The 18154-nt window shown below is 46.8% G+C and overlaps 1 protein-coding gene across 2 annotated transcripts in view; it reads right to left on the bottom strand.

The window, feature by feature from the left end:
- ADAP1 (ArfGAP with dual PH domains 1) overlaps positions 1-18154 on the bottom strand; it is a 103101-nt gene that overhangs the window by 23264 nt on the left and 61683 nt on the right. For both annotated transcript variants that reach the window (XM_084640765.1, XM_084640764.1), the window contains exons 5-6: positions 7172-7284; positions 1663-1809 (exon numbers count right to left, since the gene is read on the bottom strand). In XM_084640765.1, coding sequence (XP_084496891.1) covers positions 1663-1809; positions 7172-7284 — 260 coding nt within the window. The remainder of the gene's footprint in view (positions 1-1662; positions 1810-7171; positions 7285-18154) is intronic.

The following is an 18154-nucleotide window of genomic DNA, read 5'->3' as shown; positions in this document are numbered from 1 at the left end:
TTTCAGCTCTGTGAAAGCCAGGGAGCCTGCTGGCTGCCCAGCAGCCCTTCCTGTCCTGCTCCCCAAGCCGGGTTGCCTTTGCACGGCTGGGCGTGCCCCAGGCAGGGTGATGCGTAAACACCTGATGCATTCTTGCCTCTCCCCTGAAGGAGCCTGTCGCCAGCCAGTGATGCCCCCTGGAGCTGGCCCCTGCCCGCAGAGCCTGGCTGCCACCAGAAACTCCCTCAGGCACTTCTCGCTGCTGCCCTGGCACTCCTGGCTCTGCTGCTGCTCCTCAGCCCAGAGGCGACAGATGGGGCGGTCACCCTCCCCCAACAAGAGTTACCTGTCATCTCTGGATCCCTGCTTCTGGTCTGGGTGTCTCAGGTGCATTCTGAGGTGCAGACCCTGAAGGCTCTGTCCTCCAGAGCCCCCCAGTTGTTTGGACACATTCCCTGCCAGAGACCACGTGGCTGTGGGAGCTCTGGTCTTAGCTATACCCTTCAGGGACCACATCCCTTTCTCTCTCTCTCTCACACACACACACACACACACACAGGATAAGAGAGTTACAGATCTATGGAAAACCACAAACTGCTGACCACCCCTCTCAGGCTGATCTCATCCCCTTTTGTGAGCCCGAGTTAGGTCCTGAGGGAAGGCATGGTATCTCCAGCCTCCTCTCCTCTGCTGGGCTCTCTTTTCCTGGAGTGGGAACAGCTTCCTTTGGGTTGGAGGAGGAGCACGCCTTTTGAAACAATCTCTGCCCCTCTAGCTCAGGTGGTCAAGCAGGGAAACAACCTGGGTGCGTAGGCTGGTGGGAATTCCAGACCCCTCCCCCTTCCAACTGGTTTCTGCCTAGAAAGTCTATTCGCAGGCATTGTCCCTATGGGAGCATCCCCATTGTTTCACCAGGGGAGAGCCTTTCAGTGCAGATGGCCCTTGATGGCAGCCTGTGGCAGCTTTCGAGACACAGCTTCCCCACTACATGTCACATTCCTGCTGCAGAGCGGATGATCTAATCCAGAGCGACGGTTCCAATTGCAGACAGCGTTCAACAACCCAAGGGAATTCATAACTGGAGGCAGACACCCCCCCAAACTGTCGCAACTGCCTCTCCAATCTGGCTGCCCCACAGCTGAGGGGGAAGCAGGTTAGGACTGCATTTTGCGGTGCCCATGGGCAGCGCTGATCTTACATATATTTAGAGAGACAAGGTGGGTGAGGTAATATCTTTTATTGAACCAACTCGTTGGTGAGAGAGACCAGCTTTTGAGCTTTTACACGGTACATTCGTTTATTTAGAGGCATTCAAACCTGGTTTCTTCCATCCCCCTCCCCAGGAGGCTCTGCCTCTTCTGCCCCTTCTATTTGCCTCCTATTAAATAAAAAGGAAATTTTTATTGCCACTAACCCTGTGGTTCCATTGCTTGGAAGACGCTGGGCAAGGGGGCAGCGCATGCGGCTGAACCCCTTCATCTAGGCTGGGGTGACCAGATGTCCCCATTTTATAAGGACAGTCCCGATATTCGGGGCTTTGTCTTATACCAACGCCTATGACCCCCACCCCCGTCCCAATTTTTTCACACTTGCTATCTGGTCACCCTAAGTGCATCCCTCTGTGGAAGCACTCATGTCCCCTGGGACCTAAACCAGCCTATTCCGTTAGCTCGGAGCTCTCACCTTGCCATCGTCATGATAGACAAAGATATTCCTTGTGCTGTTGTCCTTCAAGTAAGTGATTTGCAGTCCATGTGGGTTCCCTATTTTTGAAGGCTGGAAAGTCGCATTTAAATGTTCAATCTTCATAATTGCTTTGGGTTCTTTTGCCTGGAAAACACAGTTGAATGAATAAACGTCTGAAAAGCAACCAGAAAAGCAACCAGAAAAGCATCTTTCAAATCAGCGTGCAGTTCATGTAATCATAAACGCTCCCTATTGAGGCTGCTGGCCAACAAAACGGCCTGGTGATGATGCAGCAAACTTTCCTAGCCCACCATGAATGGCTGCCGTCAGCTTGAGAAAGCGCTTTGCAGCTCTGGGAAATACAGAAGAATTGGTATAATATTATAGCACAAGGGGGAAGGTTCAGGCCAGAAGTGGGGTGAACCAGCTGGGTCACAAGATAGGATGCTGTGCAACACAGTGACTTCAGAAATGCCTCCTCCCTAGTACAAGAACCCCCACTCCCATGCCCTTCTCAATCACCTCCTTCCTGACTCCAGATTCCCACTGGCATCTTCACTGAACTAGTAAATGGCCTGTATTTTTGCCTGGCTGAACACTATTACAAATGTGCTCAGCCACGCAAAAAATACAGACCACTTACCAAATAGGCCAGGATGCTTTTAGCATCCCAAGCATCCTGGACCAGTCCACTGCTGGTCTGGAAGGACTGAACATTATTCCCTTGCCAATGACAATGAAGCTCTTATTGCCACACTATCTGTCTGGACACAAAGTGCCAGTTTCCACACAGGTCATGCTCTCTCTCCTACACAAACACATTTGTTTGCTTTTAACTGAACTCCTCACGTTGCTCTTATCTGCCCCCACACTGGGAGGTCCTTGGGCAGAGCAAGAGACAGCAGAGCACTTTCCAACCCTCACAAAGGAGGAAAATCATGTATTTCTCTGGTTAGATCTGTTTTATGGATTAGGTCTAAGTAGGAGTCTGGGAGCTGGGACCTCCTGAGCACTAATCCCAGGGCTGACAGAGACTCCCTCCGGGCAGCTCACTGAACTTCTCTCTGCAGCACAGGTTCCACTCACATGAAGTAGGTCTAACAATTAACCTGCCTCAAAGGGGCCCTCTGTGGATTTAGCTACTGAAGGTGAATAAAGCCCTTTGAAGATTAAAGACCCCACTCCCCACTTGGTACCACTGGTTTTATGCCGCTGTAGCTCCCTTGACTTACAACTGGGTGCAACTGGGGTAAGACAGTGGAGAACTAGGCCCTAAAAGTCCTATGCACCACGTGTCAGAACTTCAGCTGGTGCAAATCAAAGTACCCCCCCTGACGTCAGTCAAAGATCTTGCCCTGTAAGTGCTTTTATTTGTTTAGCGTGTGCATGGTCGTCTAGCCAAGCGATGGAATTTTCAGTGGCGTGGTGCAGTTCTTCTAAGTCACTGCTGAACCGAGTCGGCCGGCATTCATCAACAATGTGCGTCATCGTCTGTGTTGCCCCAAAGCTGCACAAAGGGCTGTCACGAAGGCCCCAGCAATACTGGTTGGCTGCACAGAGACCTTGCCCGGTCTGGAACCTGTTCAACAGGGACCACTGGCGACAGGGCAGGTCAAAACTAGGCAGGCAAATTGTGGGATCAGCAATGAGGGACTGGCTGGGGATTATAACAGATATCCATTCCTCTTGCCAGAGCGTTTCCACCCTAACATCCTGGAGTGGCAGATGAGAGCATAATGATGTAATGGCAAACATGCAGCTGGTGGTTTAAAAAGGTCATTGTGCAGCAGCAGGCTTGAGTTAGCACGTACTTTCTCCAGTAACTTGCCAGTAGCAACCTTTCATCTGATATAAGGAGGAGCGATATTGCTCAGAACTGAAGCCATGGGAGTGGAGCTGGATGCAGGGTACCGGAGATGACGCGCATGGTGGCATGTAACTGCGTATCCACCAGTTTGGTGTGTGACAATCGACTCCAGACTGGTGCGCAGTACTCCGCCACCGAATACGGGGTGGCAAGAGCTGACGTCCGCAAAGTTGGAGCACGAGCACCCCATGACAAACCTGCCAGTTTGCTAAGAAGATTGTTGCACGTATCAACTTTAGCTGCTGTCTTCTTCAGGTGGGCATGATAACTCAGTGTGCAGTCTAAGGTCATACCTAGACAGATCGGTTCTGCTTCATGCTTCACCTTCTGACCATTCAGAGAAACATGCAGTTCTCGGGTTGCGCTGGCATGATGAAGATGGAACAAATTGGAGACTGGTTTTATGATGCTTGGCTGGAGGCGCCAAGTGCTTTAAACTCTATGATTAGATGCATAAGAGTGGAACAGCCACTAAACTTGCTGGAAGCCATGTATATTCAGTGGTGGAAATTGGCCAGAAGTTTGTATCTATTTTGTTCTAACAGAAACAATGACTAGGAGGCTGGTTCTCATTCTTTGTAATCTCTTCTCCCAGCCACTTCAACAGTGAATTTACAATAGTCATACTCCCTATTCCAAGGCCCCTTCTAGGCGAAGATCTCTAAGTGCTTATTGAAATAAGCTTCCCAAGGCCATCGTGAAGTAGGAAAGCATCATTACACCCAATTTTCACAGGGGGCTCAAATACAGCATGGCATGGACCACTTGGGTCCTGAGCAAAGTTATCCCAAAACAGCCAAGTGTTCCTTCAGAGGAGAGCCTGCTGATGATTTTGGATCCCTGGGCTTTAGAGACAGAAGAAACATTCCATTTTTCACAGGGGGGGGAGGGATAGTTCAATGGTTTGAGCATTGGCCTGCTAAACCCAGGGTTGTGAGTTCAATCCTTGAGGGGGCCATTTAGGGATGGGGCAAAAATTGGGGATTGGTCCTGCCTTGAGCAGGGGGTTGCACTAGATGACCTCCTGAGGTCCCTTCCAACCCTGATATTCTATGATTCTATGACATGCACTTACTCCGCACAAGTGAGAGGGCAGCGATGAAAAATAACTGGGGGCAGAATCTAAAAATGTTGATGCCAGCCCATTTCACCTACAGCCAAGAAGAAAAATAAGCCAGCTCCCACCTCCTGCAGGTGGCCTAAGATACTTGCACTGAATTCGATGAACAGGCAATACTTCAAATATATCTAATATGCCTCAGAGATGGCAGCCAGATAGACATCCAATACGGAGGCCATGACACAATACACAAGCAGGCCCACTAGAAATGGACCCTGGAAGAATGGGCCGAAACCAAAATCCTGGATTTATGAACATCGCTCTCTCTGTGGAGAGGCATCGTGAAAGGTTTTTATTTTCCCACGACTTGGCTTACAACTACTGGCTTGAGTGAGACGCGACATCTGCCACAATTATTTTTGGGCAGGGAGCGGAGTACATCTAGGATCACAGCAGCTGGTTTTTACCGTGTGCATATGGTCAGACTAGCTGAGCTCCTGTATCCCAGTGACCAGAGGGTAAGTCCCCACCTCACAGCGGATACAAGTGTGCAGCTCTGGGCTCACGAAGCCTTACTGTGGTTTCGATGCGGATGTGTGAGGTGGTGGGGAAATCCAAGCAGGGCAGAAGCGTGTGGACAAGATGGTCCCCATCACATCCATGGTTGGTGCTGGCGTCACACTGAATACCGTGAAAGAAGCTTTTAAACCACTGGAGTGGATGACAGCAACTTCATCTGGGTTACTGGAGACTCTCACTTCCTTTTAGGCAAGGATTGCATTTCTCCCACCTACAAACCAGGAGAAATCAGAGAGCCTGTGGCGGAGATGATGACAGCGATACCCCTCTCAATTAGCTGCTGGGAATGGAGGAGAAAGTACCGACAGAGCTGTCGCTCCCTCCATTGCCATTCCCCTCCATGAAGCCATCGCTCACCAATCAGCCAGGAAAAGACTGCTGCTGGTTCGAGCCACTATTATTTTAACGGAACTTTTGCCCCCAGCTGGTTAGCAAGAGATCTTATAACCATTGAGCCCGCACGCAAAATGGCTGGCAAAGCCTAGGATTGAGGAAATAAGGCTGACATTAAAAAAGGCTACAGGGAGCAGAGGGATAATGCTTGAGGGGCGAGGGAGAGGGATCAGCATGAAAAGTGACACTGTTTTGATGCATCGGCAAGTTAGTATTGAATCTGAATGTCACTCCTGACATCACTAAATGAACTGGCCCAATGGTACTTACAGATAAGCACCAAGATTGGGGAGTTGGGGGGAGGGGCAGAAAGGGAGAGGGTGCAGCACTGCTTGGGTTTGACATTAACTAGAGTTTTACTTGGGTGGGAAGGATAGTGTGGGAAACGAACGAGAGGATTTGGGGGTAAAACAAATCAAATAACGTCCAGTTTCCACAACTTACCACATACTTTCATCCAGCATTCATTCAGACCAGTGGCACCATCATGCATTTAATGGCAGAGCTCCCTCTGGCACAGAATACCGTTCAGACATACAGCACAGCAGTGTGTCAAGGGCAGGCAGTGGGGCAGGTGGCAAATCAGCTTCTCTTCCCTACTGACTGGGGCCCACAGAGGTGCCAGGTTTTCACAAGGATAGCAAGGCACCTCTGGGTTTATGTAAAAAGGCCAGGAAAGCACACTGGATTTCTCTACTTGGTGAGTGCATGATGATAAAGTTCCTGTCCATTCATCACAAACGTAATTTTCTTTTTAATGGCTCCACGTTTCACTTACAGCAGATGAGATCCACTCCTGAGAAGAAGACAAATACTTCCTAGCTTGACACTGAAATATAAAAAAACAGATGCACTTTCCTTTGTGACTGTTTGTCGTCGTCTTTAAGGGAGCGTTCAGAATCCAAAGTAGAACTCTTCACTGCCTGCCCCTCTGTGCCCTTGGAGTTTACAAACCAAGGAATGCAGCTGCTGTAGGCTTTCAAATTCCTTCTGCTATCCAAACACCACAGTGGGCCTGCAGCCTCTCCTCTGTCGTGTGGTATCGTCTCCACCACAGTGTGGCCAGAGACATAAAACTGATGTAGAGCGGATTGGCGGATCCTTGTGATCTAGCATTGCAGAGCTAGAGCTAAGAGAAACTTCTTTCTCTCAGTAAACAAAGATGATGGGGTCAGGTAGCTGTAGTGCTCTATACGTGTGGGCCAAGATTTGTAAAGGTATTTAGATGTTGCTGTGCTCAGTGTTGCAATGCCTAACTGATTTAGGAGCCCAAATATTTTGAAAGGGGATTTAGGCACTGAGGAGCCAAACCCTCATTGAGAGTTGATGGGATTTGGACTCCTAAGTGCCTAAATCCCCTTTTAACATGAAATTTAGGCTCCTAAATCAGTTCAGCATTGGACCACTGAGCCCAGCAATACCTAAATACCTTTACAAATCTGGGCCTTGGGCTTTTGTTCCTCGAGCACTAGAAGAATAAACGACCGGACGTCTTCGAAAAGTTGGTGACTCCTTATGACAAAACGGTACCAAGGGGACTGTTTGATCAAAGACAAACCCACGTGAATAAAACCTCTGGTGACTGTGCTGTGGCCCCAGATGCTTACATCATTTTTGTTGAAGTACTTCAGTGCACCTTCCCGTTCCGATAACACAAATTTTCTGTTTAAGAACTGCCCATTGTCACGTCCTCTTTTCCAGAGAAGCCCTTCTCTGTACCCTGCAAAGAAAATCAGAGAATCGTGGATGACAAGTTTTGTTTTTCAAAGAGAAAAGCTGAAAAATGAACATTTTACAAGACACAGAGCCGACAGGCCACAGAGCCACCTTTCCCCTCAGACGTGTCTTCCTCACTCTGCTTTCTCGCTCTTTCTTTTGTATCTTGTGCTTCAAAGGTCACCATTCTTTGATACTGGGATTTGACAGGCCGTCTGGGATTCACACTGCACAGTACACTCAGAGACACTGGGGAAGCCTTCGGAGCACTGCTGGGTTCTTTCATTGGTTCCCAAGACACCAACCTCACCAGCACGTCTCACCCCATGAACTTGCTCATTTTGCTTGCGTCAGTAGCCCTTTGGAGCATAACTGAGGCAAGCAGGATCTGGCCCCACGTGTTGACGTTATTAAGGAATCAGAAGGAAAAAATAAAACCCAGTTCCCGGTGGATAGTGGCTGATAACACAGAAAACCACAAGGACATAGCTGACTGCTTTTGTTGTCTGTCTGCTCAAACAGGACATACCCGAAGCCCACTGAAGCCAATGGGAGTGTTTCCAAATACCTTAAAACAAACAAACAAACAAACAGGGAAAAAACCCACTTACAAGCTTTTCCACTGACTTCACTGGACTTTGGGTCAGCACCTGAGCCATGGGACACTCAACTACTTTCTCCCGCTTTGAGCTGCTCCATCCAACTCTGAGATTCTTTAGCAAGACATCACAGGGAAGCATGCGCATAACCCTCAGTGGAATACAATAGGGACCATCACTGGAAGAAGAAGCTTTCACCACCCATATTGTTCCTGTTCTGTTTCCCCACACGGCTTTCACCAGCACTAAAGTCAATACAAGGGTTTTGTTTTCTTAGATTATTTTTAAAACAAATCAGGAAAATTTATTCCGCCTCAGCGTTCCCGAACAGCAAACACAATGGCAACTCACCACTGCACGCTCTTCTCCAGTGGCTCAATAGCCAGAATGTGCAGATTAACCAGCCAAATGATATTTTTAAGCATTGTCCTTACTTTGCAACATTTTTTTTCTTTTTGTTTTTCACAAGCAGTCTCCTACACAATCACTATAAATACTGACTGAGCTGTTTGATGCTCTCCTTCAGTTTGAGATCTTAATTATAAAAATATTCCCGTCAAGATTTCTCTCTCTCTCTCTCTCTCAATTTATCTTCTCTGTTCTATTTAGTTTTTATTATTGACTCTCAGCAGCTAGGATTGTAAAGTGAAAAAATTAAATGCTTTTTACTTGTAACTAAGCTCTTTCTCTATATGCAAAGTAGCTACAGTATTAGCAAGCAGACTATCATCTGTATGCATGTTATAAAACGGCAATTTACAGAAATGTCATCCTGGGAGTGCATTTCAGAAATTTCTACCAGTGACTGTTATTGTAAATGTCCATCACCATGTCAAATTTATATAAACCACAGACCCCCAAAAAAGGGGAAAAAGTGCTATTCACCTTCTAGGTATGAGCTGCATAAAAATGTTCTGTATGGATGAGAGGTTGAAGCAAGATAATTTAGTTGTATATGCTACTGCTAAAGATACAAACAAAACCCCTAAATGTGCCTATGTTTATAGTCTGTAAACCAGTATCACACAGTTTTGGGGTTTTTTTCAAGATTATATTTACCCCTTCTGGATTTATGAAAGCAAAAGCCAACCGGTGTCCCAAAAGCTGAAATGGACCTTCCCTGAAGTAAAGGAGTACTTGTGGCACCTTAGAGACTAACCAATTTATTTGAGCATAAGCTTTTCTGTAGCTCACGAAAGCTTATACTCAAATAAATTGGTTAGCCTCTAAGGTGCCACAAGTACTCCTTTTCTTTTTGCAAATACAGACTAACATGGCTGTTACTCTGAAACCTTCCCTGAAGTGTTAATCAAAGCCATCAATGTTAGGCATAAATAAATGCAATGGTGAAAACCCTGCTGTTGCTAATTCCGAATGTGAACTCCACAGCACATCATAAATCCAAAATACACATCAGACCGCTGGAATGCAGGATGGTAAATGGGCCAATAACTTGATACAGATGTAAGTGATGGAACTATTTGGAACCTGTCGGCAGCGCTTTCTTTTCCTTGTCCCTCTATCGGGGTCAGATAGTGGAGCGGGTTTCCTTTTTAAAATGCTGGGCCCCGTCGTACCTTCCCTGACAACCCCTTTGGCTGCCAATAGGTACAGATGTGTGCTACCACTCAGGAAAGAGCACTTGCATTTTCACCAGTCTCTAGGGATATCCCATAATACATTATTGACAGTCCTATCATTTAAAATTAGTACAGATTGTACACAGCCACACACACACACAGCTATGAAGCATGCACAGCTGCCGACTTTCATTTTTCCGGGTGGGTGCTCCACCCCCACTCCGCCCCTTCCCCCAAGACCCCACCTTTGCTCTGCCTCTTCCTGTCCCTGCTCCGCCCCCTCCCCAAGGTCCCACCCTTACTCTGCCTCTTCCCACCCCCACTCCACCTCCTCCCCTGAGTGCACCCCACCCTTGCTCCACCTCTTCCCACCCAACCCGCCACCGAACAGCTGGTCGGCAGGTGGCTGGTGGGTGCTGAGCAGTCACTATTATATTTCCCCATGGGTGCTCCGGGGCTGGAGCACTCATGGAGTTGGCGCCTATGGAAGCAGGTGTGTAACAGAAAGGATCCTTCCTTGGAGCCAGTACCCACTCATACACAGCACCGTACAATCCCCGTTACCTGAGGTCGGTTGAACCTAAATACTTCCAAGTGCCACAAGTCCCATGGACTCACTAGCCTGATGCCAGCCATTCTGCAGGTCTCAGCTGGTCCCTCAGACCACAGCAGAGCAAGTCTCTTGAGGAGCTGCTCACCACCTCTCAGTGTCCAACCCCTCACTCATTTTTTACAGTCAAAATCCTGCTCATTGGTTTTCCTCAGATTCTCTGAAGCCCACCAACCACCACCTCTGCCTGGTTCATCTGCACTAAATCTAGAATAAATTAGTTTCTCTTTTCAGAGTGGTAGCTGTGTTAGTCTGTATCAGCAAAAATAATGAGGAGTCCTTGTGGCACCTTAGAGATGAACAAATTTAGTGGGTTCTAACCTATGAAAGCTTATGCCCAAATAAATTTGTTCGTCTCTAAGGTGCCACAATGACTCCTCGTTAGTTTCTCTTTGTTTCCTCAGGGCTGATCCCAGTTACACTGATGTAAATGGTCAATGGAGTTAATCCACGTTTACAGTAATTTAAATCAGAGCAAAATTTGGCTCCATTACTCCATGCTTCTAGCCAGCCTGCTCCCATGGGGTCACCAGGATGTGTTACACAACTTCCTTTACAGTTACCACATCCCCCCAGCAGGGCTATTGTCTTTACAGTCTGTGGTTAGTGAAACTCTTCTGTCAGCTCTCTTCTTCTCTCCTGTGTTGGCAAAAGCTCTGCCATTTTAGGTTAAACATCTATCTACTGCACAAGTATGAGCAACAGAGACACGTATGAATCTAAAGAATTAATAAAAAAGGCACAAATATTCTCTGCAGAACTGCGAGTTGGAACCAAAATTGTCCATTCCAATGACCTATACAGGCCTCCTGTCCTCGGAGGACAGAGTGGGCCAGAGAATCTATCCCCTCAAATCTAATTCAAACTACAGGGGCATTTCTCCCCCCCTTTTCTCTTTTTCTTTCATTTTTTAATGAAAAAAAATAAAACAAAAATCTGAGTTCAATAGTCACCTGGGAGCTCTGGGTGCATTTCACCAAGCAGTAGAACTGGGAGTCAGTAGGAAGCTGAATAGTCGGAAGAAGAAGAGAAGAAGCAGAAAGCTGAAAAATCCCACACCTAATTTGGCCTATATGTGGCCCGCTAGTATAACAGCTAAAAGGCTCTAGTGTCAACCTGGCCAACAACTGCAACAGCTGAGAATATCAAGGTGAGCATGAAATACACTGATTGACACCAGAGGACTCTCATCATCACCATGGTACAGATTAATTCACTTGACTTCATGAGGAACTGAAGCTTTGAAGTCTTCTTAATAGGACACATCTACCTGCCAAGTCTGTATCCATCAGTGAAAATGCTACATACTCTGTACACAATGGATCTGAATGGGAATAATGTGTTTCTCCTCTGAGGGTGCTGACAGAAGACAGTCTGCAGGTGATGCCTCATTGATATGATATGAAAGTGCGAGATTTGCTTCACATGAGGCAGAAACATATACTGGGTTCTGATGGTCTGTGTTTGTTGGTTGCTCTTTTGAATAACGAATGCTATACAGCTTATTCTCAAAGATTTGCCATGTGGTTTACAAATCAAGGGTAGATATTTAGAGTGTTTGTATTTCCTTGAGGAAATCAATATTCAACATGGAGCTAATGGAAGGGATTGGAGAATACATCAGAAGCCATTTCTATTCATCCCTTTAAACTAGAGAGGCGGCTCCAGAATCTCAGCAGCACTTAATAGTATGGGACATCTGGGAAACAAGAACACCTCTTAAGAAGCTGCATGACAGGCTAGCCAAAGGCTGAATTGGGGGCAGGGGGGTGGGGTGGAGGATATTGCCAGGAGAGAGTGAACAGGAAGAACATCTGATGCCTGCCTGACACGGTGACCAATGTCAAAATCAACAAAGCGTAGCGGGGAAGCATTTTTTCCCCTTTAAAATCTCACCTCCAGGTTTTCAGAGTTGCCAACATTTCAGATGTTTTGTCCGGGATAAAGGACGGCCGGGGGCCTCTGGGCTCTCAGCTTCCAGGGCTGCCTGGAAGTATTGCAGTTCAGACAAAGATCTAGAAGCTTAGATGATGATGATCTCAACCACTGGAGGCTTCACAGTCCTCCTTCCCTACAAGCCAAACTTCCACAACAAGCTTCCCAATGCCTGTTGGTACCACCTTGGGAGGAAGTCCCCCCCCCCCCCCGAGGTGGCAGAGCTGCACTGGGGAGGCAATCACACCTTGCTGGCTGAGGTAGCACTCCTAGGCCCCAACACACACCTCCCCTCCAGCACAAAGTGATCCTCTTCCCTGACTCTGCCCATCCCCACCATCCCCCACAGGGGCTCTGTGCCATGCAGAAGGTACACACTCCTTCTGTGCCACCCCCCAATATACTGCCCACTGTACTGGTAGCCAACAGGCACTGGTTCCATTGCCAGGCGCCTCTCCATGACTGCAGAGGAAGGGGCAGGATTTCCCTGCAGGGGCAAAATCCTGTGAGGTGCAGGACTTGCCCAAAGGACCAGGCGCTAACCAGGCGCTAACTGTGTGGGGACCCAGTCTCAATGTGCAGGTAGTTAACGTCAGGTAGTATCAAGGCTTCCTTATCCTGGTTAAGAGCTTAGAAGGGTCACTGTGATTTTATGCTGATTCCCTCAGAACAAAAACAATGCTTCGCCCCTAGGCAGCACTTCAGATTATCAATGTGCTACATTAGCCACCAATCCTCGCACCCCGTTGGTGAAGTAGAAAAGTATGGCAGCATTACTACCCCCATTTTACAGACAGGAATACTGAGGCACACAGAGCTCAAGTGACTTGCTGAAGGTGGCACAGTGAGGATCAGAGCTCAGCCTGGTCTGGCTCCCCATGTTGTATTCAGCACACACATCTTTTGTAGCCCATGAAGCAGCCGTAGGCTGAGTTTTGTTTTAATTTTATTTCATTTATTTTAGTGGAAAAGTATAAATATTTGAGTAGTATCTTGGGTAGTGGACACATTAGTTGTTCTCTGTTAAATCTACTCGCTCCTTCATAGAAACATATTCTTCGTCTTTGGTTTTGTTATTAAAGAATAAATAATACTAATACTCTGGACTTCCACAGTATTGTCCCTAGGTGGATCTCAAAGCATCACATATTTGTGAATTGTACCTCACACTTGCCTCTGGGAGATTGATGTTATCCCCATTTTATAGAAATTATATATATTTATATATAAACTGAGGCACAGAGAGATTTGGTGACTTGCCAGAGTCACACATTGATTCAGTGGCAGAGCCAGATTTAGGACCCAGATCTCCCAGCCATCCTACTACATATGGATTTTTAAAATTATGATCTCCAGTTTTTAATCACTTCATGATGCATTGTGTTATTTGCATTACCTCCTGAGTATCCGTTAAACGGAACTGTGTGATATTTTTCTGTGGTTCACCTGGAGGATGTCTCCAGAACGAACCCCCCTGCTACAAGACACGTATGTCTACGTGACACCTAGACACCGACCTGCGGCTGGCCCATGCCAGCTGACTTGGGCTTGCGGAGCTCGGGCTGCAGGGCTGTGTCATTGCTGTGTAGACTTCCGGGCTCGAGCTGGAGCCCAGACTCTAGGACCCGCTGAGGTGGGAGGGTCCCAGAGCTCAGGCTGAAGTCTACACAGCAATGAAACAGCCCCACCGCAGCCTGAGCCCAAGTTGGCTGGGTGTCTAGTTCAGTGTTTCTCCAATGTGGCCACCAGGGACTTTTCTTGCGGCCACAGCCTCCTGGGCTGGCGAGGGGGGGGGAGGGCAAAGTAGTGGCCCCTCCCCCTCCCTGTTGCTCCTGGATGCCCCGCCTTGGTGCTGGTTGCTGGGGCCACCAGCAGCGGGTTGGGCCCTGCCCCCCTTTGGAGACACCCAGTGAGTTCCCCACCTTCCCAGGGGCAGTGGGGCTCAGGCTTTGGGGTTCAGCCCCGGGGTAGCGAGGTGGCAGGCTCTGGCCGCGGGGCTTCGGGCACCAGTCCTGGGCTCTGGCTGCACGGCAACAGGCCCAAGGCTCTAGCCTCCCCGATGCCTCCCCTGGCCCCCATCCAGAGCTTAATTAATTTGTCCCCAGGCTTGGCAGGGCTGAGTAAGTGCGCTGTGAAAAGTGATACTTGTATGTTTGTTAATATCACGTGTCACAACGGACTTACTAGCTAGCAATAAATAAATGACAATGATTTGGATGTGTCTATGTGCAGATTTATTTGCTTTTCCTGAAGCTAATTATGAGTTTTAGGGGAAAGCGTGAGAGCGGCCACCAGCAAGAGTTGGTGGCCGCTCTCTGAGGCCACCAAAAAATTTGTCCTGAGAACCCTAGTTGCTGTAAAGCCGTTGCTGCTACTTCCCTTTATGCACTGGCATGGATTTTCATAAGCACATTGCTTGCTTCGTTTCTCTCTGCCTTCCTTTAGGGCAACATCCTTAGGAATTACTTCTCTGTCCTGCCCAAAATGAGAGTCTGTACCCTGTCAACGCCGATAAGTAGAAAAAACATTCACTTGGACTTGAACTGAACATGAACTCATCCAGGTTCCCTAGGCAAACTAAATATGTCAGCAAGAGGCTCTGATTTGAATGTCTCTGTCTGAAAGATCCTGAAAACAGCTACAGGAAGGCATTTAATATACTGGCTGCAGAATGGGGGCAGGGAGGGGCTTTCCTAAAAGCAGAGCATTTTACAGGGGAAGCTATTAGATTTGAAAAACTAAACCCCTTTCCCTTACTGATTCAGAATGAAAACAAATGTTGAATGTCAGAATTTCCCAAGAAGCAGAAATTCCGTTTTTCGACCAGGCCAACCTGCAACGCCAACTCACAGGGGTAGCCCTACATAAGTCAATGGGACTAGTTCAGTTACGAAGGACTAATCATCTAAACAAAGGTTTGCAGGATAAGGCCCTAAATGCACTCTTCATCTACCACTGAATGTCTCCAGCTCTTTCTTCCCTGACTGTAGTGGTGCTGAAGAGTTTAGGCTGCACAGCGTCTTACAAATAATTACACAGTCATTTCTTGGAACAAATGCACTTACTACCAGATACCGATGAAGTGAGCTGTAGCTCACGAAAGCTTATGCTCAAATAAATTTGTTAGTCTCTAAGGTGCCACAAGTCCTCCTTTTCTTTTTACCAGGTAAGTGTTTACTGTTGTGTAGATGTCAGCAACCGCATGTCAATTAAGAGGGAGTGAGTGACTCAGGGACTTGTTAATGAGAGATTTTGCCTCTAGGTCACTGGTCCATATCTGGATCAGGTCGGTTGCAACTGATAGCTGTTACCAGCTGAGGTTGTTCAATGGCCTGTATAAAATGAGAGTCTCGCCAGAAAGGCAAACAAGTAAACGCAGAGTGAGCATGGAGACTGAATTACCCTTTCGCCTGCTTACGTGGTACCTGAAGAATCACGTTGAGGCACACTCGTCAGGCCAGTGGGAGGCACTGCGGCTACTTGTGCTATCGCCTTTTTGTGACTAAACATGAATCTTCTGTTGCTAGTTCTGTCATTCTGGCACCCGTCAGGATCACTCAAATATTTGAAACAACCAGTCTCCTTGGAGACAGAACACATATTCTTCACATTGTAACTGGCTGCCAAGGCCCAGGTCTCCACGCACTAGCATCAAATGGTTTCTTATGCAGGCACATATTTCAAACAAAAGAATTTCCAGTCTTTTAACGAATCAGTCCTTTCCTAACAATCATTTAATATGCAAATTATCTTTCCTGAAGGCCATTTTAAACAGAAAAGAGTTTCCCATTGCCATCAAATCTGTCTTTGCTGCCTTCCAGGAGCTAATAAACCAATTATTGTCCTGCTGCATTGTAGCGCCTCAGCTACGGAACCAAGCTGCTGATTAAATTGATTGCTTCCACTATACCCAATTAACCCACTCACTCTGCAAATGATTGACTTAATCAGAGGCAATTAGCACTTGCATGGCTAAATCACTCCAGGAAGAGATATCTTGGAAGGTGATTGAGATTCCATGTTAGGGACATCTCAGTGGACCTTCCAAGGGATAACGTCATTATATGTATAGATCAGTACTGGAGCAGCCTGAAACGGCATGTCTGTGGTTTTAGCTGAAATATAAAATGGAAGACAGGAGGGGCGGGGAGGGGAGAGACTGCATGCACACGGAGGCTATTTTCGGACAAGATTTTAGGGAAAAATTGACATGTTATTGATAAAGGGAAAGGTAAGATGGGTGAGGTAATCTCTTTTATTGGACCAACTTCTAAAGGATACTACCTCACCCACCTGGCCGCTCTAATATTCTGGGACCAACACAGCATCAACACCACTGCGTATAACATATAACAAAGGGAAATGTGTCATTTGCCCCTGAAGATGGAAGATTTTCCACTGCACAGGTGGTGGTGGGGTGGAATGAGCTTCCCCACATCATGCCGGCAAAGCACCTCCACCTGGTTCTGGAGGACCCATCCTCAACACACGAAATGTTCATTCATTTCCCATGCTCAGCGCCTCTGCTGAGAATGCCAACACGGGAGCCCAGAAACATCATTTGTTACTTTGTGGGTGGGTGGGTGGGGCCCATCAGCACATGTGAAGCTGCATTGAGAACACCAACCCTTTCACATAGGCCAAAGAAACAGCTATCAGGAGGCGATAGCATTTAATCACTAGTGACCCTGGCTGGACTCAAACTGGTAAGCTACTGGTTCCAGGCTCCCTCTCTAACACTATATAAGTCCTTCAAGCTAAGTCGAACACATTTCACAAAACCGTCTGAACACAGATTTCATGCAAGGTATCCTTTGCCACAACCACTTAAAGACCGGACTTGCAGGCAGTGTCAGGACTATATGGAGTTAGAGACAATGTACGTAGGCATCGTCCTCTCCAGAATTCTATGTACTGGTCTGGATGAATCACAGATCAAACAACACTGGCCCAAGAGACAGCACGTTCCCAGCTTTCATGCAGAGTAATATAGCAAACACAAATATTGACCACCAGGAGTTCAAGCAGTGTGAACTAATAGCCTCAGAAGCAAGAATGGAGACAGGGTTAGACCACATCCGGATTGACTTTTGGGCTGGAGCCAGGTGAATGGTAAGGAAGAAAAAAAAAAAAAATATATATATATATATAGAATATATATAAATATATATATATATAGATCAGGGCAAAAATACCTATGTTATTTTGCTGCATCTTAAGCAAGAGAGCATTTTGAAATGACAAATGTGTAGTTTTCTTGCTACTAATCTGTTGGAAATCAATATAGTGAAATGGAGCCAAAATACAGTGTCTCTAAAGAAAAACATCAGACAGAGCTAAACAAAATGTTGGAGTCCTTGGCTCACTTCAAAGAGCATTGGACCTTTCCTATATGGATTTGTGTTGTATTGAAACACAAGGTCCGTTCCTGAGATTTAGGGTCCTGTGAATGTCATCATGAACAAATTTGCATTGCAGGCTCATGACTGAAAATCCAAATTGCTTCTAAGTAAATCTCCAACAATAAAGCTAAAATCCTTTAAGCCTGTGATGTTTGCCACGATTTAAATCTGATTAAAATCATTCATGACACCAACTAAACCTAACAGTCAGAAAACACTCCAGCCAATTCTGACGTTACCCAGAATAATCCAGACCCCCCCCCTTCTCTCAGAGAGTTATCAGCTAAAGGGAACATAATAGGAGATCATGTATCTAATCCAGCTTTATAAGTTGTTTTTAACTAGTTCCTTTAATCACAAGTTAGGACTCCCACTGGAGCCCCTCTCAGCAAACAAGAAATTAATATTTTCATTAATACTCCCTGACGGTATCAGAGATGACATCATATTGTTCCCTCATTTATTGAATCTATAGTCGGTGCATAAGGGATAACATATGGCAAGGTGCACAGGTGTGAAATGAAAAGAAGTCACTGCTGCTATGAAAGGTGGTAGCTATTCAAGTGATCAGAACACTACACTATTCAGGTTAGCAATTATAAGGTTAGCTGCTAGAAGGGGTGGATACACTCCTGGTTATTACAGCTTCCATGAATGCCCAGGGGATGGGGAAGAGGAGTTAGTTTACCTGTGCAGCAGGCAGCCAGAATCTTGAGACTTGCATTCACTGAACACAAAGGGAGAAAGG

The sequence above is a fragment of the Lepidochelys olivacea genome, assembly GCF_965140295.1.
Source record: "Lepidochelys olivacea isolate rLepOli2 genome assembly, chromosome: 10".
Taxonomy (NCBI): Eukaryota; Metazoa; Chordata; order Testudines; family Cheloniidae; genus Lepidochelys; species Lepidochelys olivacea.
The sequence above is the reverse complement of the archived record's forward strand: the minus strand, read 5'-3'. Positions and strand labels throughout refer to the sequence as shown.